Source organism: Euprymna scolopes, chromosome 10 (assembly GCF_053919585.1).
Source record: "Euprymna scolopes isolate OS-2025 chromosome 10, ASM5391958v1, whole genome shotgun sequence".
Classification (NCBI taxonomy): domain Eukaryota; kingdom Metazoa; phylum Mollusca; class Cephalopoda; order Sepiida; family Sepiolidae; genus Euprymna; species Euprymna scolopes.
Window position 1 is genome coordinate 110,873,506 of NC_136491.1, and position 18,475 is coordinate 110,891,980.

The window sequence follows — 18,475 nt, forward strand, 5'->3', positions numbered from 1 at the left end:
TAATCAAACCCCAAGGAATCAACTATATATTTTAAATTAAAGAAAAATTCAATATTAATACAGAAACTGATACAAAAAATACAACTTGCCGATACAAATTTCTGATTCATATTTAACTAGAAAAATACTCATTCCTAGATGTGTTTACCCTGTATTAATATAAAAGTTTTTAAATTATGGAATGTCAAACCTTCAAAATTAGAAAACATTCTTAAGACAACTGCAATAAATCTATTTTCTTAGCAATTTTGATTAACTGTATTTTAAAATAACAGCTAAAAATATGTTTGTATTAAAAACAAACGATTTGGCTTCTTTTTTTTTTAATTAAAAAGCTAATTTATTTAATTTATTCAAGTTTGGGTTGCATTGTAGCATACAGAGTGTCGGAAAATTGGTGCAACTTTAATATTGTCATTCAACCCAATCATGTATTTTTGAACAAAGGCATTTCAGGGAAAAGCATTATGACATACTTATGCATCATGTAAAAATTAGTATAAATATAAAAAATTATGAAAAATGGTTCAGTAGAAGATTGTGCAGCAGATTGAGAAAAAGCAAAATGGCTGACCTGAAAGATAGTATCATTGGATTCTGTTCAAAGCAACTAAAATGGTAGAATGCAGTTATCTCTCCCTTGTTTCAATCTTCTGAAGGGTTTACAGTGAAAAATCACAACTTCGAAAATTCTGTTTTTACTTATAATTATTTTTCTACTGGACCATTTTTCATAACTTTTGGAATTTATACTAATTTCAGCATGACATGTAAGTATGTAATAATGATTTTTTTCTGAAATGTATTTTTTCGAAGACATACTATAGTAAAATTGCACCAAATATTTTGCTGATTTTGCCTAATGTAAAACAAAACTGGCTACTTTTTAATGTATACAGAACTGAACTTTTATGCAAAACGAGTACTTTCGGTGACCATTTTGATAAGCAGGAGAGATCTAACCCTTAAATATTTTAGAAACATTATATTATGGTAAAAATAGTTTGAAAATAGAGATTACATCACTGAAGTTATGGGCTTAAAACAATGTTGATAATAATTGCAGTGAAGTTCCTGTTGAAGAGGGCTTTAATGAGAGTAGCCGAGTAAGATTTTGAGAATCAATATAATTTAGTGTCTGTTTAAATTTCACAAGGGTAGAAAGTGAATGGTGTTCATGCTCCCTCACCCAGGGGTCATTGCAAAATGTACAGCAAGCCATCTTCAAAAATATTTCAATGCAATGAAAACATACAAACAAAAACATGAACACACGTAAGCATAAGATATACTAAAATAAGCAAAAGACATGATAGATGCATGCAAAAACAGATGCACATACAATCAAGTAATAGATACACATGCACACATAAAACATAACAAACACACGTGCATATACAAAAGATAACAAGAGGCACATACACACAATAGCTTCAAAGCAGACAGAGAAGAGTGGTGTATTTGAAATCATCATCAAGTACAATGATTAATAAAAGTTTAACCACCATCATCATCATCGTGATCGATTCAATATTACTTTTATATGTCAGCCTTTAGAAATTGACCTCCAAACTAACTTATCTCTGGCCAGACTTTTATCTCTCTTTCTCTCAACTGCATCTTTATTACCTCTTTTTTCTGTGTTTAAAACTATTTTTGTAGAGTCAGAACTGGCTTTCTCACAGTCTGTTAATGTATCCATTTATCTCATAATAATCGCCATTATTATCGCTTTAACATCCATTTTACATGCTGACATGTGTTGAACAGCTTCAAGAAATTAGTTTCCAAACTAACCTATCTCTGACCAAGTCTTTAATTATCCCTCCTTCCCTCAGGTCTATTTTCATCACTTCCTTATGTTTTTCCCTAGCCTTTCCCTACCAACTATTCTGCAACCTCAATTGTTCTATGTCTAATAAACCAAGGACTTTCATCCATTGTTTTTTTTTAATATGATAATGAAGTTACTTGTTCTGCTTCCTATACTGTGCAGATGTAATCTTCTTCTGAGGTCATCAGATCTAAGCCTGTCTTTAAGGCACACATTAGACAATAGAATAGACAAGAAACAGACTTACACATACATAAAGACAGAAACAGATAAACAAATACAGGTAAACATACTCGATATGCATACACAAACGCACATAATATAGTCAAACACAAACAAAATAGACACATTTAAAACAATATATATGCATGCACATACACACAAAATCATAAATGTAATATATTTTTTTTATTACATTTTCACCCCAAATAAGGCACCATGTTTCTTTTGAAATGTTTCTTTTTTTATGTAATGTTTCTTTTGAAATGTTTCTTTTTTTATGCAATGTTTCTTTGGAAATGTTTCTTTTTTTATGTAACGTTTCTTTTGAAATGTTTCTTTTTTATGCAATGTTTCACTGACTTCTTTCTTTAGTAAAGAATCGCTGCACTTCGAAATGACTAAGAAATTCCTTTCTCACACTATTACATATTACTGATCATATTTTATTATAATGATATTCAAACAAAATCAAAAGCATAACAGACACACCCACACAGAAAATAAACACATACAAGCACACAAAATATAGATACGCACACAAAGATGCAAAAATAAACACGTACAAACAAAAAAGACACATATGTACATACAACAGATACACATGCTAACAAGATAGACACACACACACACACACATCAAAACACATGCAAACAAAACAGAAACATACAAATATAATACACACACAAATGCATAAAAAGGCATAAATATGCAAACGCAGACACACAAACAAAATAAACACATGCAAGAAAACGAAATACACACATACACACACACAACAACCATAACAGATACACACATTAGCAGACACGAAAACATAAGATACACATTCTTGCAAAAGCCTAACAAAATAACAGAATAACAAAATAATAGAATAACAGAATAACAAAATAACAGGATAACAAAAGCAACAGAGAAATATAAAGAACACACACAACCTTAATAGATATGGAGGCAAACAACAAACACAACTAAAAACATAATAGCAAGCATATTAATATAACCCACACACATAAAGAAACATAGATGCACAAACACACTGACCCCCCCCCCCAAAAAAAAAAACATATCATAAGCGATGTTTCTGACTAAGGGGGAAAAATTGCAGTTTTCTAGGTTGGAATCTATCTAATATTTATTCTTGATTAGTTTTTGGCTTTGAAGTAGTAGTAGATTTCTTTTTGTTTAACTCCTTGCATCAAGCGGCCTTGTCTGGAGCTATTTCCATAAAAAAAACTAACAGAAAGACAGATGAATAAAGTAATTGTAATAAAACTAAAATGAAAATTTTCATAATGGATCAAAATTTAGATTAATTTGGATCAAAATTTAGATCAATGTTTGCATCACAATTTGGATCAAATTTAAAACTGAAAAAGAACGTCTTTAAAAAAATGGTTTACTTGAAGAGGACATGATTAAAGCTAAGAGCCGATGTGAAATCGTCTTATAGAGAAAAAAGTTATCTTTTCAGCTACGATGTCTGTGTTTACAAATAATTTAAAAACAAAAAACTAAAAAAAAAAAACGAAGTGATCAAAATTGAAAATTATTATGATTAATCAGGTTAAAATTTCAGTAATTTTTTTCTTTATGTGCAATGAGAGAGGATAAAATAAAAGGATAAAACATTTGACTTTCAACACATCATACATGAAGAGAGGAAATGGGAAAAAAATATTAAAAAGTGTTCATGCTTTTTGTTCTTATCAATGGATAGAAAAAATATTGAAGATCTATCGGATACTTTTTTCTTAAAAGATTCTACCAATTCTTTTCTTAAATATATTGTAAGGATGTAACTTTATTTCTCAGACACAATTTGCTTTACTGGTAAAGGGTCTGGTGATTATGAGATTGGCCATCTATGAAGTGAAAGAATCATCACAGGAAAATGAAACCTTCTCTCAAAGTCACTCTTCAGTCGGACAGGTTATGAATTAAAAGGTTATTGACCCAACTTTTTTTTTTTTTTTTTTTACCTGGGGGTCACCACTTATCAAGGCCCGAAGGCCACTCTGGGATAAGGGTTATTGCGTGTACAGTAATCAATGAGATAGTATTGTAGTAATCATTAGTATAGGGGGTTTTGATAGAGTGTCTTACTTAAGGGGGCGGTTTGTCAGGAGTTTGTTTATGTGGGACTTGAAGACGTCCAAGTTGTAGTCAGGTGGGAAACAGGCAAGCGGCAGAGAGTTCCACTGGTGTGCATGTCTAAGAAAGAAGCTTTGCTCATGGAATCTATGTTTGGATTTAGGCACAGATAAAGAGTGGGGAAAATTATTGACAGTAGTTTCAGCCAGATGGGTGTTTCTTGTAAAAGATTGGCGAGGGGGGACGAGGGATTGGAGCTCAGATGAGCACCTGCCATGGAAATAATGATAAAACAAAGACAGGCTCGCAACGTCTCTTCTGTGGGAGAGAGGTTGCACGGAAGAGAAAAGGGCATCCCCCACTAAACCACGAAGTCTATTTTGTACTCTGTCAAGGCAGGATATGCCTTATGTAAGATTTCTCTATTATTTGTACCAGTTTTTGCCAGCCATGTATAATGTAACATTATGTGTGTGTAATTTGTAGAAATATACATTATGTTCCGTATTATTATAGTTTTTTTTTTTTTATATATTCATGTTATGGGATTACTACTTAGTTTTTATATTCACAACGTTTCAGCCGATATAACTTCCAATCTTCTTCAGGTGCATCTTTACAAACTTTGGAACCTACTTGCTAAATTTCATCATTTCCTCCTAATTATCATCATTTTTATGTCCATTTTACATGCAGGCATGCATTGGATGGCTTTAAAAAATTATTTTCTATTATGGGATAAGCTGATCTACCCATTTAAAGAATAAATGGATTTACCCAGAGACAATAAATACAGTTATATCTAAACATTATGGCAGCGATTTGTGACACTTATAGCCCCAGAACTACGATGTATACTTTTGCAACATACTTTTGTAACATTTGTAACATACTTTTGTGATATACTTTTGTAACATACTTTTGTAACATACTTTTGTGACATACTTTTGTGACATACTTTTGTAACACTTTTGTGATATACGTTTGTGATATACTTTTGTGACATACTTTTGTAACATACTTTTGTGACATACTTTTGTAACATACTTTTGTGATATGCTTTTGTAACATACTTTTGTGACATGCTTTTGTAACATGCTTTTGTGACATACTTTTGTAACATACTTTTGTAATATACTTTTGTGACATACTTTTATGACATACTTTTGTAATATATTTTTGTAACATACTTTTGTGACATACTTTTGTAACATACTTTTGTAACATACTTTTGCAATATACTTTTGTAACATTTTTGTAATATACTTCTGTAACATACTTTTGTAACATTGTTAATTATACCAGTGTCTGTCTTTATTATTACAAGTCTACAAGGCCACAACAATTTCCAAACTAACTTATCGTTGCCAGGTCTTTATTTATACCTCTTACTCTCACATCAATTTTGCTCTCACATTTTCCCAGGTCTTCCTCTGTGAACAGAACTTGCTACCTCAACTGTTCTACATTTAATAATGCTAGGATTCAGATCCATTCTTTCAATGTGACCATACCATCGGAGTGTACTTCTTTTGCTACACATTTCCCTATACTATCCAGACTTAATAGTCCTCTGAGAATCTATAAAGTAAAATCTGTACATGATTAGTAACTTATTATTTTATTCCGACAAGTACTGGAGTTTGACAAGAAGGTTCCCAAGTTTGAAAAGAAGGTCAGAGGTTACATTGCACAAAATATGGGGGGTGATGGTAGATAAGTGGTTAACGACATGGATTGAAAACCTTGGCGTGCCAAGTTTGAATCAAGTTGATTCCACAGAAACATTTTCATCAAGCCAACACCAGGCCTTTTTTTTTATTGTATTTTCACCCCAAAACAAGGCACAGTGCTTACTAAGAGGCTACTATCTGGTACATAATTTGCAAGGATACTATGTGGGAAGTTGAGCAGCAAGATGTCTGTTTACATTACAATTGAATGTCTGCATGTCAGTATAGTCAGAGAAGCAAGGACCTGGAAGAGAATTCCAAAGTCTAGTAATCCAAGGGAAGAAACTATTAGAGTAGAAGGATTTCTGGCATCTAGGAATCTCTAGTGTATAGGGGTGGGATTTAGCTGCTGGTCAGATTTGTGGGGGTATTTACATTGAGGGGGTACAAGGGCTTGTAGTCCATCAGAGAACCTACCATTAAAATACTTGTAAAACAGGCAGAGGGATGCAATATTTTGTCAATAGGACAGAGGTTGAAGCCTAGCTGACAGTTCGGGATGTATTAGGTTGGCTACTCTCCTTTGAACCTGTCTAAGAGTGAGAAACTAGTAGCAGATGTACCAGCCCAAATATGGCAACAATACTCCATACATGGGCGAATGATGACCTTGTAGAGGTACAGCATACTCTCAGGTGTAACTTTCTTGCAGCTAATCTCCTAGAGAGAAGGTAAATAAAATAAAACCCAAAATGAGACTAGTAGTCTGAATAATTCAAATCATTTTGCCATTGAAATTATTCAACGTAACATGTTAGTGTTTGTTTTTTCAAGTGAAACATTTATACAATAAGCATTGCTTTCAATCCATTTAATACATAGTGCCATTACCAATCATCTTAAATTATGCAAAAATATTACACAAAATCAATGAAAAAATACAAAAGTTGTGCATTTTATTCATAACTACAGCAAAAGGATTTCTTTCTCCATTGTTAATCATAGCAAAGACTCAGGCATGCACTGCTTTTGTATTATTGTTAGTATTACTAGGGTTTTTAGTAAAAGAAAGAATCAGCTGGAATACGGATTAAATGTTAATGCTAGCAAAAAGCAAAACCAATAACAGCAACCAAATGAAGACCCAATACTTACTACCGGATTTAGTCAGTGTTTTACCTATTAGTAAGTGGGAAGAGGTTAAACACAGATTACAAATAAGCAAATGCAACAATGATGATGATGATGATTGCTTGTGGGTGCACCACAACCAGCTTCTTCAGAGTTATATACCTACTTTATTATGGATGAGTATAATTGCCTTTATATGCTGATGCACCATAAGTTAAACTATATATATATATATATATATATATATATATATATATATATATACACACACACACATATATATATATATATATATATATATAATATTATATAATATTATTTCTACATAAAATTTCATGAATCTATTTTCAGTATTTACTTAAATAGTGCTCAATACATTAGTAAAGCAAGGTAGGAAGTTTGGAATTAGCTTGACAAATCCTCACGACGATGAAATGCGGAAAATTCTATGTAGCTTAACTGCTATATATATTTTCAAAACTTACTATATATATATGAGAATGGAATGAATATAGTCGTTAGAATTCATCCCCCTACCCCAAAAAAAAAACAGAAATTGCATTACATCTTTTTTCAATTACTACTGTCAATGAAAAAAATTAAATTTAAACATAATTCAATCCTAGAACTAAATTATATTTTAGCATGTATTTTGTGTTATTAAAGTATATAGAAAAGGCCTGAGAGAAATAAACGTAGATCAATTCAGTCAATAATGATTGGAGTTAACATGTTTTGCATTCAAATTTAATGATAAATGAAATAATAAAGTGATGAGCATTTTGACTGAGTGAAAACTTATTTGAATTGAAAAATTATGTTGATATTATATTATGTAAAACAGGATTTGGGAGTATGGCAAAGTGTTAAAATGCAACAGTGTAAAAAAAAAAATGACATTTATCTTGTTTCTATTCCAAATAACAAATATATATATATATATATATATATATATATATATATATATATATATATATATATATATATACACACACACATTTGTAAACAAATATATATGTGTAATGTATATATTCAATAAAGTTATTCAAAATTGCCACAATTAATTAAGCTCAATAAAAATGGATTTACACTTTCAGAGCATTTATTAAACATTCCAAAGTCACAGAAGTATCCACTTAATTCACAATAAAACAGTGTGAATGTGAATTAAGTGTATACTAACTTTCCAATGTTTAATAAAGTTTATATATATATATATATATATATATATATATATATATATATATATATATATATATATATAAAGCAAATCAAGTGAAAATATCAACTTAGTTGTATCATGAAAAAATAACACTGACCTCAATTATATAAATATAAAAACTGAAGCATTTCAAATCTCTATGATATAAGGAAATACTGCAGGTGAAATTTAGCTCAATGATTAGGACTAAGAGTAACAGAGTTCATCTATATATTAATAGGATAGCGTGTGCGTTATTTTGTACGTCACGCTTACATCGGAGTGACTGTTGTTTGATTCTTATAGACTTCCATTTCTTGAAATAAATTATTTTTTTACAAGAATTCTTCATAAGTTTTGGTTTTGGGTTCGATTATAGCTAATAGCACTCAAGTCATTTATTTTTTTATAAAAAAATTTATCAAAAATTCTTCATAAGTTTTGGTTTCGGCTTTTATTCAAGCTGATGCACCCAAGTCATGGGAATATACTTTTTTTATTTTAGAAATCGCAACTTTATAATATATAAAAATCAATACAACATTAACTCAATAATAATATATATGAAATCTGCAAGAATTAAAATATCATATTTAAACATACTTTACGACCGGGCTATGCCAGGTCTCCCTACTAGTACATTATAATTCAGTAGAATACAAAATTTATGACATAATCAATATTTTGAAATCATGCAGCAAAAATTCAACATCAACAAATATTATTGTGTACATATAATTCACATATTTTTTTTTAATAATCTCTTTGAATAAATAAAGAATTTCCTTTTTGTGCTGAAGAGGAAATTAGTAAAAATTTATGAAATACTAGACTACCTATGACCCATTGGGTCAGTATGTTATATTAGCTATGGAATTAATGTATGAGCGTGACACTTGTGATGTAAAGAAAATAGTTTTTGTGAAATAACAGAAACATTTCTATGAAAGTATATTAAAATGAAAAAAGAATATAGATAGATTTCTATGAGTCATTTTATTTATAATTGTTTATTTTTTAAAAGAAAACTTACAGCAATTGAATTATAAGTAGTTTGCCATAGTTATAGGTAAAAGTGCATTGAATAGATACCATAATACTTAAAGTTAAATTCAAATTTTTATATATCTTTTAATTTAAACGCAAAAAAAAAAAAACAATTGGAATGCTGAAAACGTACACAGTAAAAGAATATTTTTTATTGTCGCATTCATTATTTATTTGTAATGCAAATTAAAAAAAACATATTTTCGGGGTTATTTATTTATGTTGGTAGTGTAGAAGAAAATGTATGAATGTTTTTTAAGAAAGGTGTATTAAAAAATGGAGAATAAATTTAAAAAAAAAGGAAGGCGGTGGGTAAATCGCCATTGTAAAATGCTCTTATGGTTTTCAACAGGTTAAAGTAGATTTATTTGTAAGAAAATTGCGTTAAAATAAAACTTAAACGTAATACAGAAATGAATCATGTAAAAGAAATGCATTAACAATTGTTTCTTTGGATAATTTAAACGCAAAAAAAAAAAATTGTGACGCTGAAAACATACACACTAAAACGATACATTTTATTGCCGCGTTGATTATTTGTTTATGTACGCATGCACAACTAGAAGTCGTAAACCGGATGTTGGGTTACAACACCTGTTACAAGGTCATTTGAGTTTTATAATTATATCAATGTACACAATAATATTTCTTGATACTGAATTTTTGGAGAATGATCATAAAATATTTATTCAGAATAAAATTTTGTATTCTAAAGAGTTATAATATATACATCTTAGCATATTATAAAATAACTAGACGTTTTAGCTGATGAAAAATGAGCAAAAGTTATAGACCGTTGACTTAGGAGTGCTTTATGCCAAATCTGTAAAATAAATGTAGTACTGTAATGACTAATCTCTATTAATCCTTAACTGTGCATCAAACGGACACCATAACACTCAGTTTGCTGCACTTTATCATAACAAAGATTCATGCAAAATTTCAACCAGATTGGCCCTGTAGTTTAAAAGAAAAAGAATAGACAGAGAGACAAACAGACTTAGAGAAATAAAACCTAGATATTTTATAAATATTTCAATCATATTATAAAAAGTTTTTCATATGATAAAATTATTGTAAGAAAATATCAGAATATATTTATTAACTAACAATATTTTTGCTTATTTTCACTATGATTTCACTATGTTTATATATATATATATATATATATATATATATATATATATATATAAACTCTTATAACACATCTTCCTATAAAGGCCATTTTAAAATGGTGTACCATTAAAAAAATTTATAATAATGGTTTTGATTTTGAAGAAGAATTCACACACACAGTCAAATCGAAGCTGAAATTTCAATTAATTTTGAAAGAGTTTTGTTGGATAAATAGGAATAATCCAACAACATTAAACGCAGAAGTAAATGTTAACAAGCTGATTTTTCAAAAATATCTGTACATCCAGCACCTCAATTATGTTAGCAGTTAAAAGGAACACGGTTAGTACGACACTGTATTGAATATGTCATCCTACATTATACCAAGAAACTATTCTCAAAAAAATAAATAATAAACTTGTTTGCACTTAATTCCATTTCAAATATTAATGCTCTTGGCCAGAAACAAAACACCACAAAAAAGACATCGCCATTTGCAATCACAAATGGGTTCTTTTGCATTTTAAGAGTTAAAAATAACCATAACTCATGTTTTACTACTTTATAAAGGGAGACAAATGAGAAACGATATTCACTTACTTTGTTTTTTTTTTAATTTTATTTACAAAATAATAGTTATTAAACAAATACATTAAATTAATTAAAATTAAATTGAATAATACAGAGTGGAACGATAAATTTGTCACCCTAAATAAAACAACACTATAGCTTTATTTTTAAATTTTTATTGAAAAAAAAATCACTTCAGGTAACTTGATTATGTAATGTGATGACATCTATTCAATGTAACCTCCTTCAACCTCAATCACTGCCTCGATACGGGTCAGGAACTGGGAGCAAGCTTTTTCCACAAACACCGGCGGGAGCTCTGCGAATACTTGACGGATGGGGGTGATCAGGCTAGCTTTGGTGTTGTGGGAAGTCATGTTGGTGATGTTCTCAACATATGACCAAACAAAGTAATCCAGCAGGTTCAAGTCAGAGGAGGAAGGGAGTCACTGAGAGAAGGGTACAAAGTCATAGTACTCCTTCTAAAGCCAAGTCTGGGTTTCTTTGGAATTTGGTACCGAATCCTGCTACCAAACCCAGGGTCTGTCAGTGGCAGATTACACCAGGGGATCACCACACTCTTCAGCACACCTATGTACACTTTAGTGTTGACTTTCAAGCCAACTTTGAAGATGTGAGGTGGCATGATGTGGCTCTAACTTGAAACCACACCAAAGACTATAACCGTGGCCGGAAACTTCGTTAAGCTGTGCCCTCAAGCGTTTAACCGTCCAGATTTACATTTTGAGGATGCTGGCAATGATTCTGTTGTCATAATTTTGATCGGTAGAGAGCATGAGTTGTATGGCGGCACATCTCTGATCTCGCTCATTGAACATTGTGTCGCTTTCAAACATGATAGAAGGCTTTTATCGCTCTTGGGATTTGTACACAACTGACCAACTAGTAGATGGTCTGCAACAAAAAAAACGATTTTCACCAAAAGAAAATGGAATCATGTCGTCTTTTCTAAGGCAACAATTTTATCGTTCTAACCTGTATTACATAAATAATTATTATTTATGTAATATTCTTTAGTACTAATATTTGTTTGAATATTAAATTATGAGATGCAGTTTTTTATTTATAATATTCTCTTGAAAGAAATTGTGGGAACAAGGTAAGAAAAAATGTATTTTTTAGTAGTGTCCTTGGATTAAATATTCAATACTGATTTAGAATCTGACCTAAGGTCATTTGACATTTTCTGGCAATTTACAGTAACCTACCAAAAAAGCGACCAGAAAAACTGACATAAGTTAATCAGCAATCAGTTGTCAGCAGATGACAATATTGTTTTGTTAAAGGGAAAAAAAAAACTTTTCTGATATTTTTCTTGGTAAAAAAATTGTTTGGAATCATATTGTTCCCATGAAAAAAAATTGTTCTCATCATAAGAAAAAATTTTTTATTTCTTTGATACATTTGTTGGAACAAAATTTAGTATACTTTTCTTGGAAAAATAAAAATATTTCTTCCATATAATTAAACTTATGATAAGTCTTATTTTTTCGTGTTAAAATTTAACCCAGAATTGGACCAAAGGTCATTTTTAGTAGTGACACATTCTCCCCACTGAAAAAAAAAACAAGTATCTATTAGAAGAATCTTTTTAATGTAAAAGAAAGAATTATCTCTAGCATGATTAGTTATAAAATCAAAGTCTTTACATTGAAAAGTCAATTTGTCTTCAGCTTTTAGAATTTATTGTATTTGCATTGGCTTTTTCTGGCTGCTTACACTAAACTGACAGAAAATGTCTACATGACCTTTGGTCCAATTCTGGGTTAGTACCAAATATTCAGCCAAAGAATAATGTTGGCCATTCTATGCAACATAAACGCATTGCTCTTTTAAATTAAACCATTTTTTTTTTCAAATATCATTATCATCATTAAATCAAATACTATTACATCAATAACTATTTAATTTAATTTATTTGTTTAATGAAATATTTTTTTGAAAATTAAATTACAAGTTACAGAATCTTTTCAAAAATAAATGTCAAGAATGAGATAAAAAAAAATTTATTTCCCAATTGTCTGCCTTTATTAAATAGTCAAAGAGTTATGGTTCCATTGGGATCTTAAAATACAAAAAAAAGTCCACAGTGTTTAAAAATTTAGCATAAGTCTTTTTTTTTAATTTTGGATTCTAAATTTTCGTGAGAGATTTTGGATGGAATTTAAAATTATTTGGGAATAAAAGGGAACTTTTGCACCTCCACCAGATCTTTGATAAATTGTACTCACGGTTTTGTATGAGTGACATAACTCAGTCGCAAATAAGTCAGTGGAAAGAATTTTAATTTCAGGTGACAATATTCTAGTCAATATTGGTCGAACGTACAGCTGATCAGCCATATTTAATGAAGCTCAATTTTTAATGACTGTATCATCAGCAGACAGGTTTCTCTCAAAGAAGTTGACATATTTTAAATTGTTTCGCATTGGGTGATTATTTTCACTACTATTCATATTTATATTCATACATTACAGCCAAATTCAACTCTAATCTTCTTTAGGTTTATCATTTATTTACAGTGAATAGTCGTCAATTCACTTGCTTGTTGATAACAAAGTCTCTGCCCAATGAGTCACACATCCTTTGCCTTTTCGAAAGTTTTGCCGGCTGACAACAATACCTCACCACATCCGTATTTTAGATGGCAGCAGGTCTGCAAAGCAAACTTTATCTTGGTGCATCTTGTAGTACTTGTGTGTGTCATTATTAACTAGCAGGATTACTCTGTGTTGCCTAAAAGAACAGTTTCAAACATTGTGCGATATATACCTGGCCAAAATAAAATATCATTTCAAAGACATAATGTTTAGTAGTAACATGTTTAGTAGTGACACATTCTCCCCACTGAAAAAAAAACAAGTATCTATTAGAAGAATCTTTTTAATGTAAAAGAAAGCATTATCTCTTTAGCTTGATTAGTTATAAAATCAAAGGGCAGCCTTTACATTGAAAAATCAACCACTGAAATAATAAGTAAACTTGTAAGCATTAAAAAATAAGGAATATTATGTTGTGATAGAGAAGAGAGACGGAGACGAATATAACTATCAGGTAAAGTTATTGACTACATGTTATAGTAACAACTTCTTCCCAGCATCGGAAACTGGCCAACAGCCAATGTTTGCTAATATATTTCATCAACCGATTTTAGGAAATAAGAAGAAAGATGTAGTTAGTGATTTGCAATTATATATTTGAGTATAAGTTATTAGATAGAGTGCTATAATGTTAATATTATAGCACTCACAACAGAGTCACCAGATATGTGTCGGCAAGTCAGAATCCGTCGATATTAGAGATCATGGTTGCAGGTGCAGGGATATCAATAAGTCGAAAGTGGTAGAGCATCACTGGGACCGTTAAAGATAAATTTTGTTAGATATAATAATTTTTCCATATTGAGGATTTAAGGTGCATAACATGCAGGAAATCCTGTTTTGTAATTTGTAGTGACACCTATATATGGCCGAAACAAATCTCCGAAAGAGACATTCTAAATGCAATCACCATTTTCAACGCGCATGCATGTGAAGTGCACGTAAGTTTACAATGTTGTAAGCTGCCTATCTGCACACATACGATAAATGGACTAGGTTATGCTTTGCGCGTAGCAATACACCAAATATTCTGGAACATCCATATATAAGCTTTTTCCCATGAAAATCAAACCAGTTTCTCTTCAAATTTCTTCAGCTCAACGTAGAGCTAAGAGACTCCATCTATACAGGATGTTAAATTACATAATAGGATTTCCCGGACATCATGCATTTTCAATTCTCAATATGGAAAAATTATCATATCTAACAAGATTTATTCTTCTTGGTAAGCCTGTTATCTCAAATTGCTATTTTCATATGTATTACACACACATACACACACACATGTCACTTAAACACATAGATGCATAAATATTTTAATGACCATTTTATTTTCTCTCTAAAAATAACCACGTGTGTTCCCTCTCAACATGAAAATTCATAACCATGAACCTTTTATCTTTTCTTTGAAACACTCATTGACAAGCACTGTCTAATGAACACTTGTTGCAAAAACCTTGATGCTGAAATGATTTAAATTACTTTTTCTTAAACAAGTTAATAAATGTTATTTTATCCCAGTACAACGATCTAGTGTTCTTATTCAAGTGTCGTTATTTTTCCGAAGTTATTCAAGCCTTTTTGATTTATATGGATGTGGATGCGACTCGATAGGACCCTTCCGTAAGTTGGAGATCTAGTGAAATTTATCTTTAACGGTCCCAGTGATACTCTACCACTTTCGACTTATTGACATCCCTGCACTTGCAACCATGATCTCTAATATCGACGGATTCCGACTACAAATTGGTGAATGCCAATTCACACTCCACATATCTTATATCAACACATTCTCCATTAATAGAATAAACGCAGACACAATCTATGTATTCTATTTCTTTTAGAATTAATTCAGAGGTGGTCATACTAAATTAAACTCATTTATTAGAATAGATTTTATTATTTACTTTGTATTTAATTACAATAGACCATCTAACTTTGACAAGTTATGATTTGTTTGTTTATATCTGGCTTATTTTTCCTTTGTTTCACATAAAGAATAATTACTATGTTTTCTATATTTTATGTTAAAAATACATGATTTTTGGGGGGTTCTTGTCCAGAATTCCCTTACATTAAAAAAACAAAAATTAAGAATGCATGATGTACATACCTGTGAGAAAACGAAAATATCATATTCCAAAAATCACTTAAATTGATCAAGTAGTTTTATTTTTATAAAGAAATTAATTTTTAAGTGATTAATGTGAGTTCATAGGCATTACCACATAAATCTAATAAGTATGAAATTATTTGTTTCTTGACATTTTTTTCAAAATGGAGAGCGAGATGGACAATTTGCCTATAAAATTTTATTTTCTTATTTTAAAATAAAACTAATTGATCAATTTACATAATTTTGGGAATATGACATTTTTGTTACATCATACAAATTTTCCGTCATTTTTGTTTTTTTAAATATAGGAAGAATTCTGGACAAGAACCAATTTCTTATGTAGGTAATGAATTCCAAAACTCAATGTGTTTTATTTTATTGTTTATGTAGTTTCTAGGGTTGCAATTTCCTAAAATAAATCATCAGCTCAATCAGTAATTATGCCATACTTAGAGAAAGAGGTTATGAATTCAAACCTCAACAGTAACATAAATATTTTTTATCTGATTCTTTTTCTCAGCATAACAATTTAAGCATTTAAAATTGAAATATTTAACAGATTGGTTAAGTTACTTTTTTTTTTTACATAACTTCATATTGCAACTTTTACTTTTTTAATTAGGGTTGTAATTTGAAACATTACAAACCTTGTATCGTTCACCAGGGGAGATTAATTCCATAAACATTTTGATCACTTTCAGTTTTTTAAAGTTTTACTTGACCTCATATTGAAAATATGATTTTTATATTTCTTTTTTTTTTAATTTAAACTTTTTATTCAACAATTTCAATAATTAATTTAGCAAAACTATATATATATATATACATACACACACACACACATGCACACATATATATCTGTGTGTGTTTGTATTACAAGAGGAGTATGTGGATGCTAGGAAAATAGTTGCTATGATGAAACCCAAATGAAAAGAAGATAACATCAAGAAAAAAAGTTAGTGTTTAATGATCATGGTTCTGGGAGTAACCAAAATCCAAGCAACTATATCATAACCCAGATTCATTTATCTCAGTTGGTTATTCTAGATTAGTATACGATGTGTTTAAGTTAATGATATTTAGATTCAATGAATCCTTATAAGCTGGCAATTGTAAATTTAGGTCTACATCTAGTTATCTATGTCTAATTTATGTCTACATCTAGCTATTAATTTGGCTCTCTTATTAAATATGCTTATATTAAAATACACTATTTTTTATTCTAAGAATAAATAACATCTATGTTTAAGGTTAAGGTAATGCTATGCATTCTGAAATACAATACGGTTATTAATAGTTTGAATTATTTTTCTCAAAATCCTCTATCTGGGACAAGGTCTTCTCACAAGGGAGAGTTCATCTTTTTTTTTCTTTGTTCATCATGATTTATAACTAATATAGGTTTTATGTCCACAATGACTGGGAGTGAAAAATGGAGAATGAGGACAAAGATTTTTTTTTTAACTTTTATATCTAGTGAAGAAACCTGGCATTGTCCAAAAGCAATAATTTCATATTTAAAAGTTTGTAGGAATCTTTATCACATATTTCATATTTTTATCACAAATTTCATACTTTTCAAACTTTTTTCAGAATTCTCTTCTAACATAATAAAATTATCATAGTTAATCAAAAGCAAAATTTAATTTGTCAGTGTAAATGCTATTTGAGTCTAACTTTCAAAATCTGACTAGATGATTCTAAATTTGATATATGCTGTGTTTTTTGTATAGGAAGAATGATCAGAGTGCTCAATTACATGTGTAAGAGCATAATATTTTATTACAAATTAAACTATGTATTAATTCCATCAGCCATTGATACCAATAGTTTCACAAAACCATTTGAAATCTAGCCTACTTGAACTAAAGGATATGGTGTGTAGTCATTCTTCAGATGATGCTCTAAAGTGGTTAATTAACTCATTTGGTAATACTCCACTGACTTGGATGTTTATACACACACACACACACATTGTGCTGATATGGAAACTGTATTTAAATAAACTTAATATCATCTCTAAAACAATCGTACACTATCTGCTTTGTCTTGATTTCTTTGAACATGTAAATGATCTTATATTAATTTTGTTTATCTTTCATTTAATCTACTTTAGCTCTAGAGGATCTAGCTCCCTTCTATTGAGTTGATTATATATCTGCAGTATTCCAGGTGACTGGTTTTGCCTTATAAGGGTTAGCTACTTAATTAATACCCATGTTTTTTCTCCCATGGTCTGACTTCAGGCCATTATTTCGCTTATATATATATATAATCAAAAGTAAAATTTTTCACTGAATATCTATAGCGTGCACACAAAAAATGCACAAAGCTATTAATAAAAGAAAATCTTTTTTTTTACAATTCAAAGTTTTTTATCTAATTGTACCAACAAACATCCAGCTATACTTGACTTGAACAATACTTACTTTGTCTGTAAATGTCCCATTCAACATTGAAGAAACTATATGTGGCAACTGTTCCGATTAAGACAAGAATTAAGAGTTGCCATTGCAGAGTCAATTTCAAAGAATACAAGAAACACATTGCCGCAGCCAAAGACTGAAAAAAAAAAGAAAAAGAAAAGAAATAAATTTTCAATTTTATGCATCACTTAAATAACAAACGATTTTTCTTCATTTCTTCAATATTAATGTTCAATGGAAAAAAAAAGAAATAAAGAAAATTTATTATAAAAAAATAAACAGAAGGAATTAAGAAGAATGTAAATCATGGGGTTAAAATATAGTAAGGTTTATGACATTAAAAATTAAAATACATTGATCTGTGTGGCATTAAAAATCAGAATATAATGGTTTTTAATGGCATTAAAACTTGAAATATATGGCCTGT

At 29.9% G+C, this 18,475-nt stretch overlaps 1 protein-coding gene across 4 annotated transcripts in view; it reads right to left on the reverse strand.

The window, feature by feature from the left end:
* LOC145286201 (UNC93-like protein MFSD11) overlaps window positions 1-18,475 on the reverse strand; it is a 182,052-nt gene that overhangs the window by 18,377 nt on the left and 145,200 nt on the right. For 2 of the 4 annotated variants that reach the window (XM_080134998.1, XM_080134996.1), the window contains exons 13-14: window positions 18,052-18,184; window positions 6,976-6,999 (exon numbers count right to left, since the gene is read on the reverse strand). In XM_080134998.1, coding sequence (XP_079991124.1) covers window positions 6,976-6,999; window positions 18,052-18,184 — 157 coding nt within the window. The remainder of the gene's footprint in view (window positions 1-6,975; window positions 7,000-18,051; window positions 18,185-18,475) is intronic. The other 2 variants (XM_080134999.1, XM_080134997.1) reach the window with 1 other exon arrangement.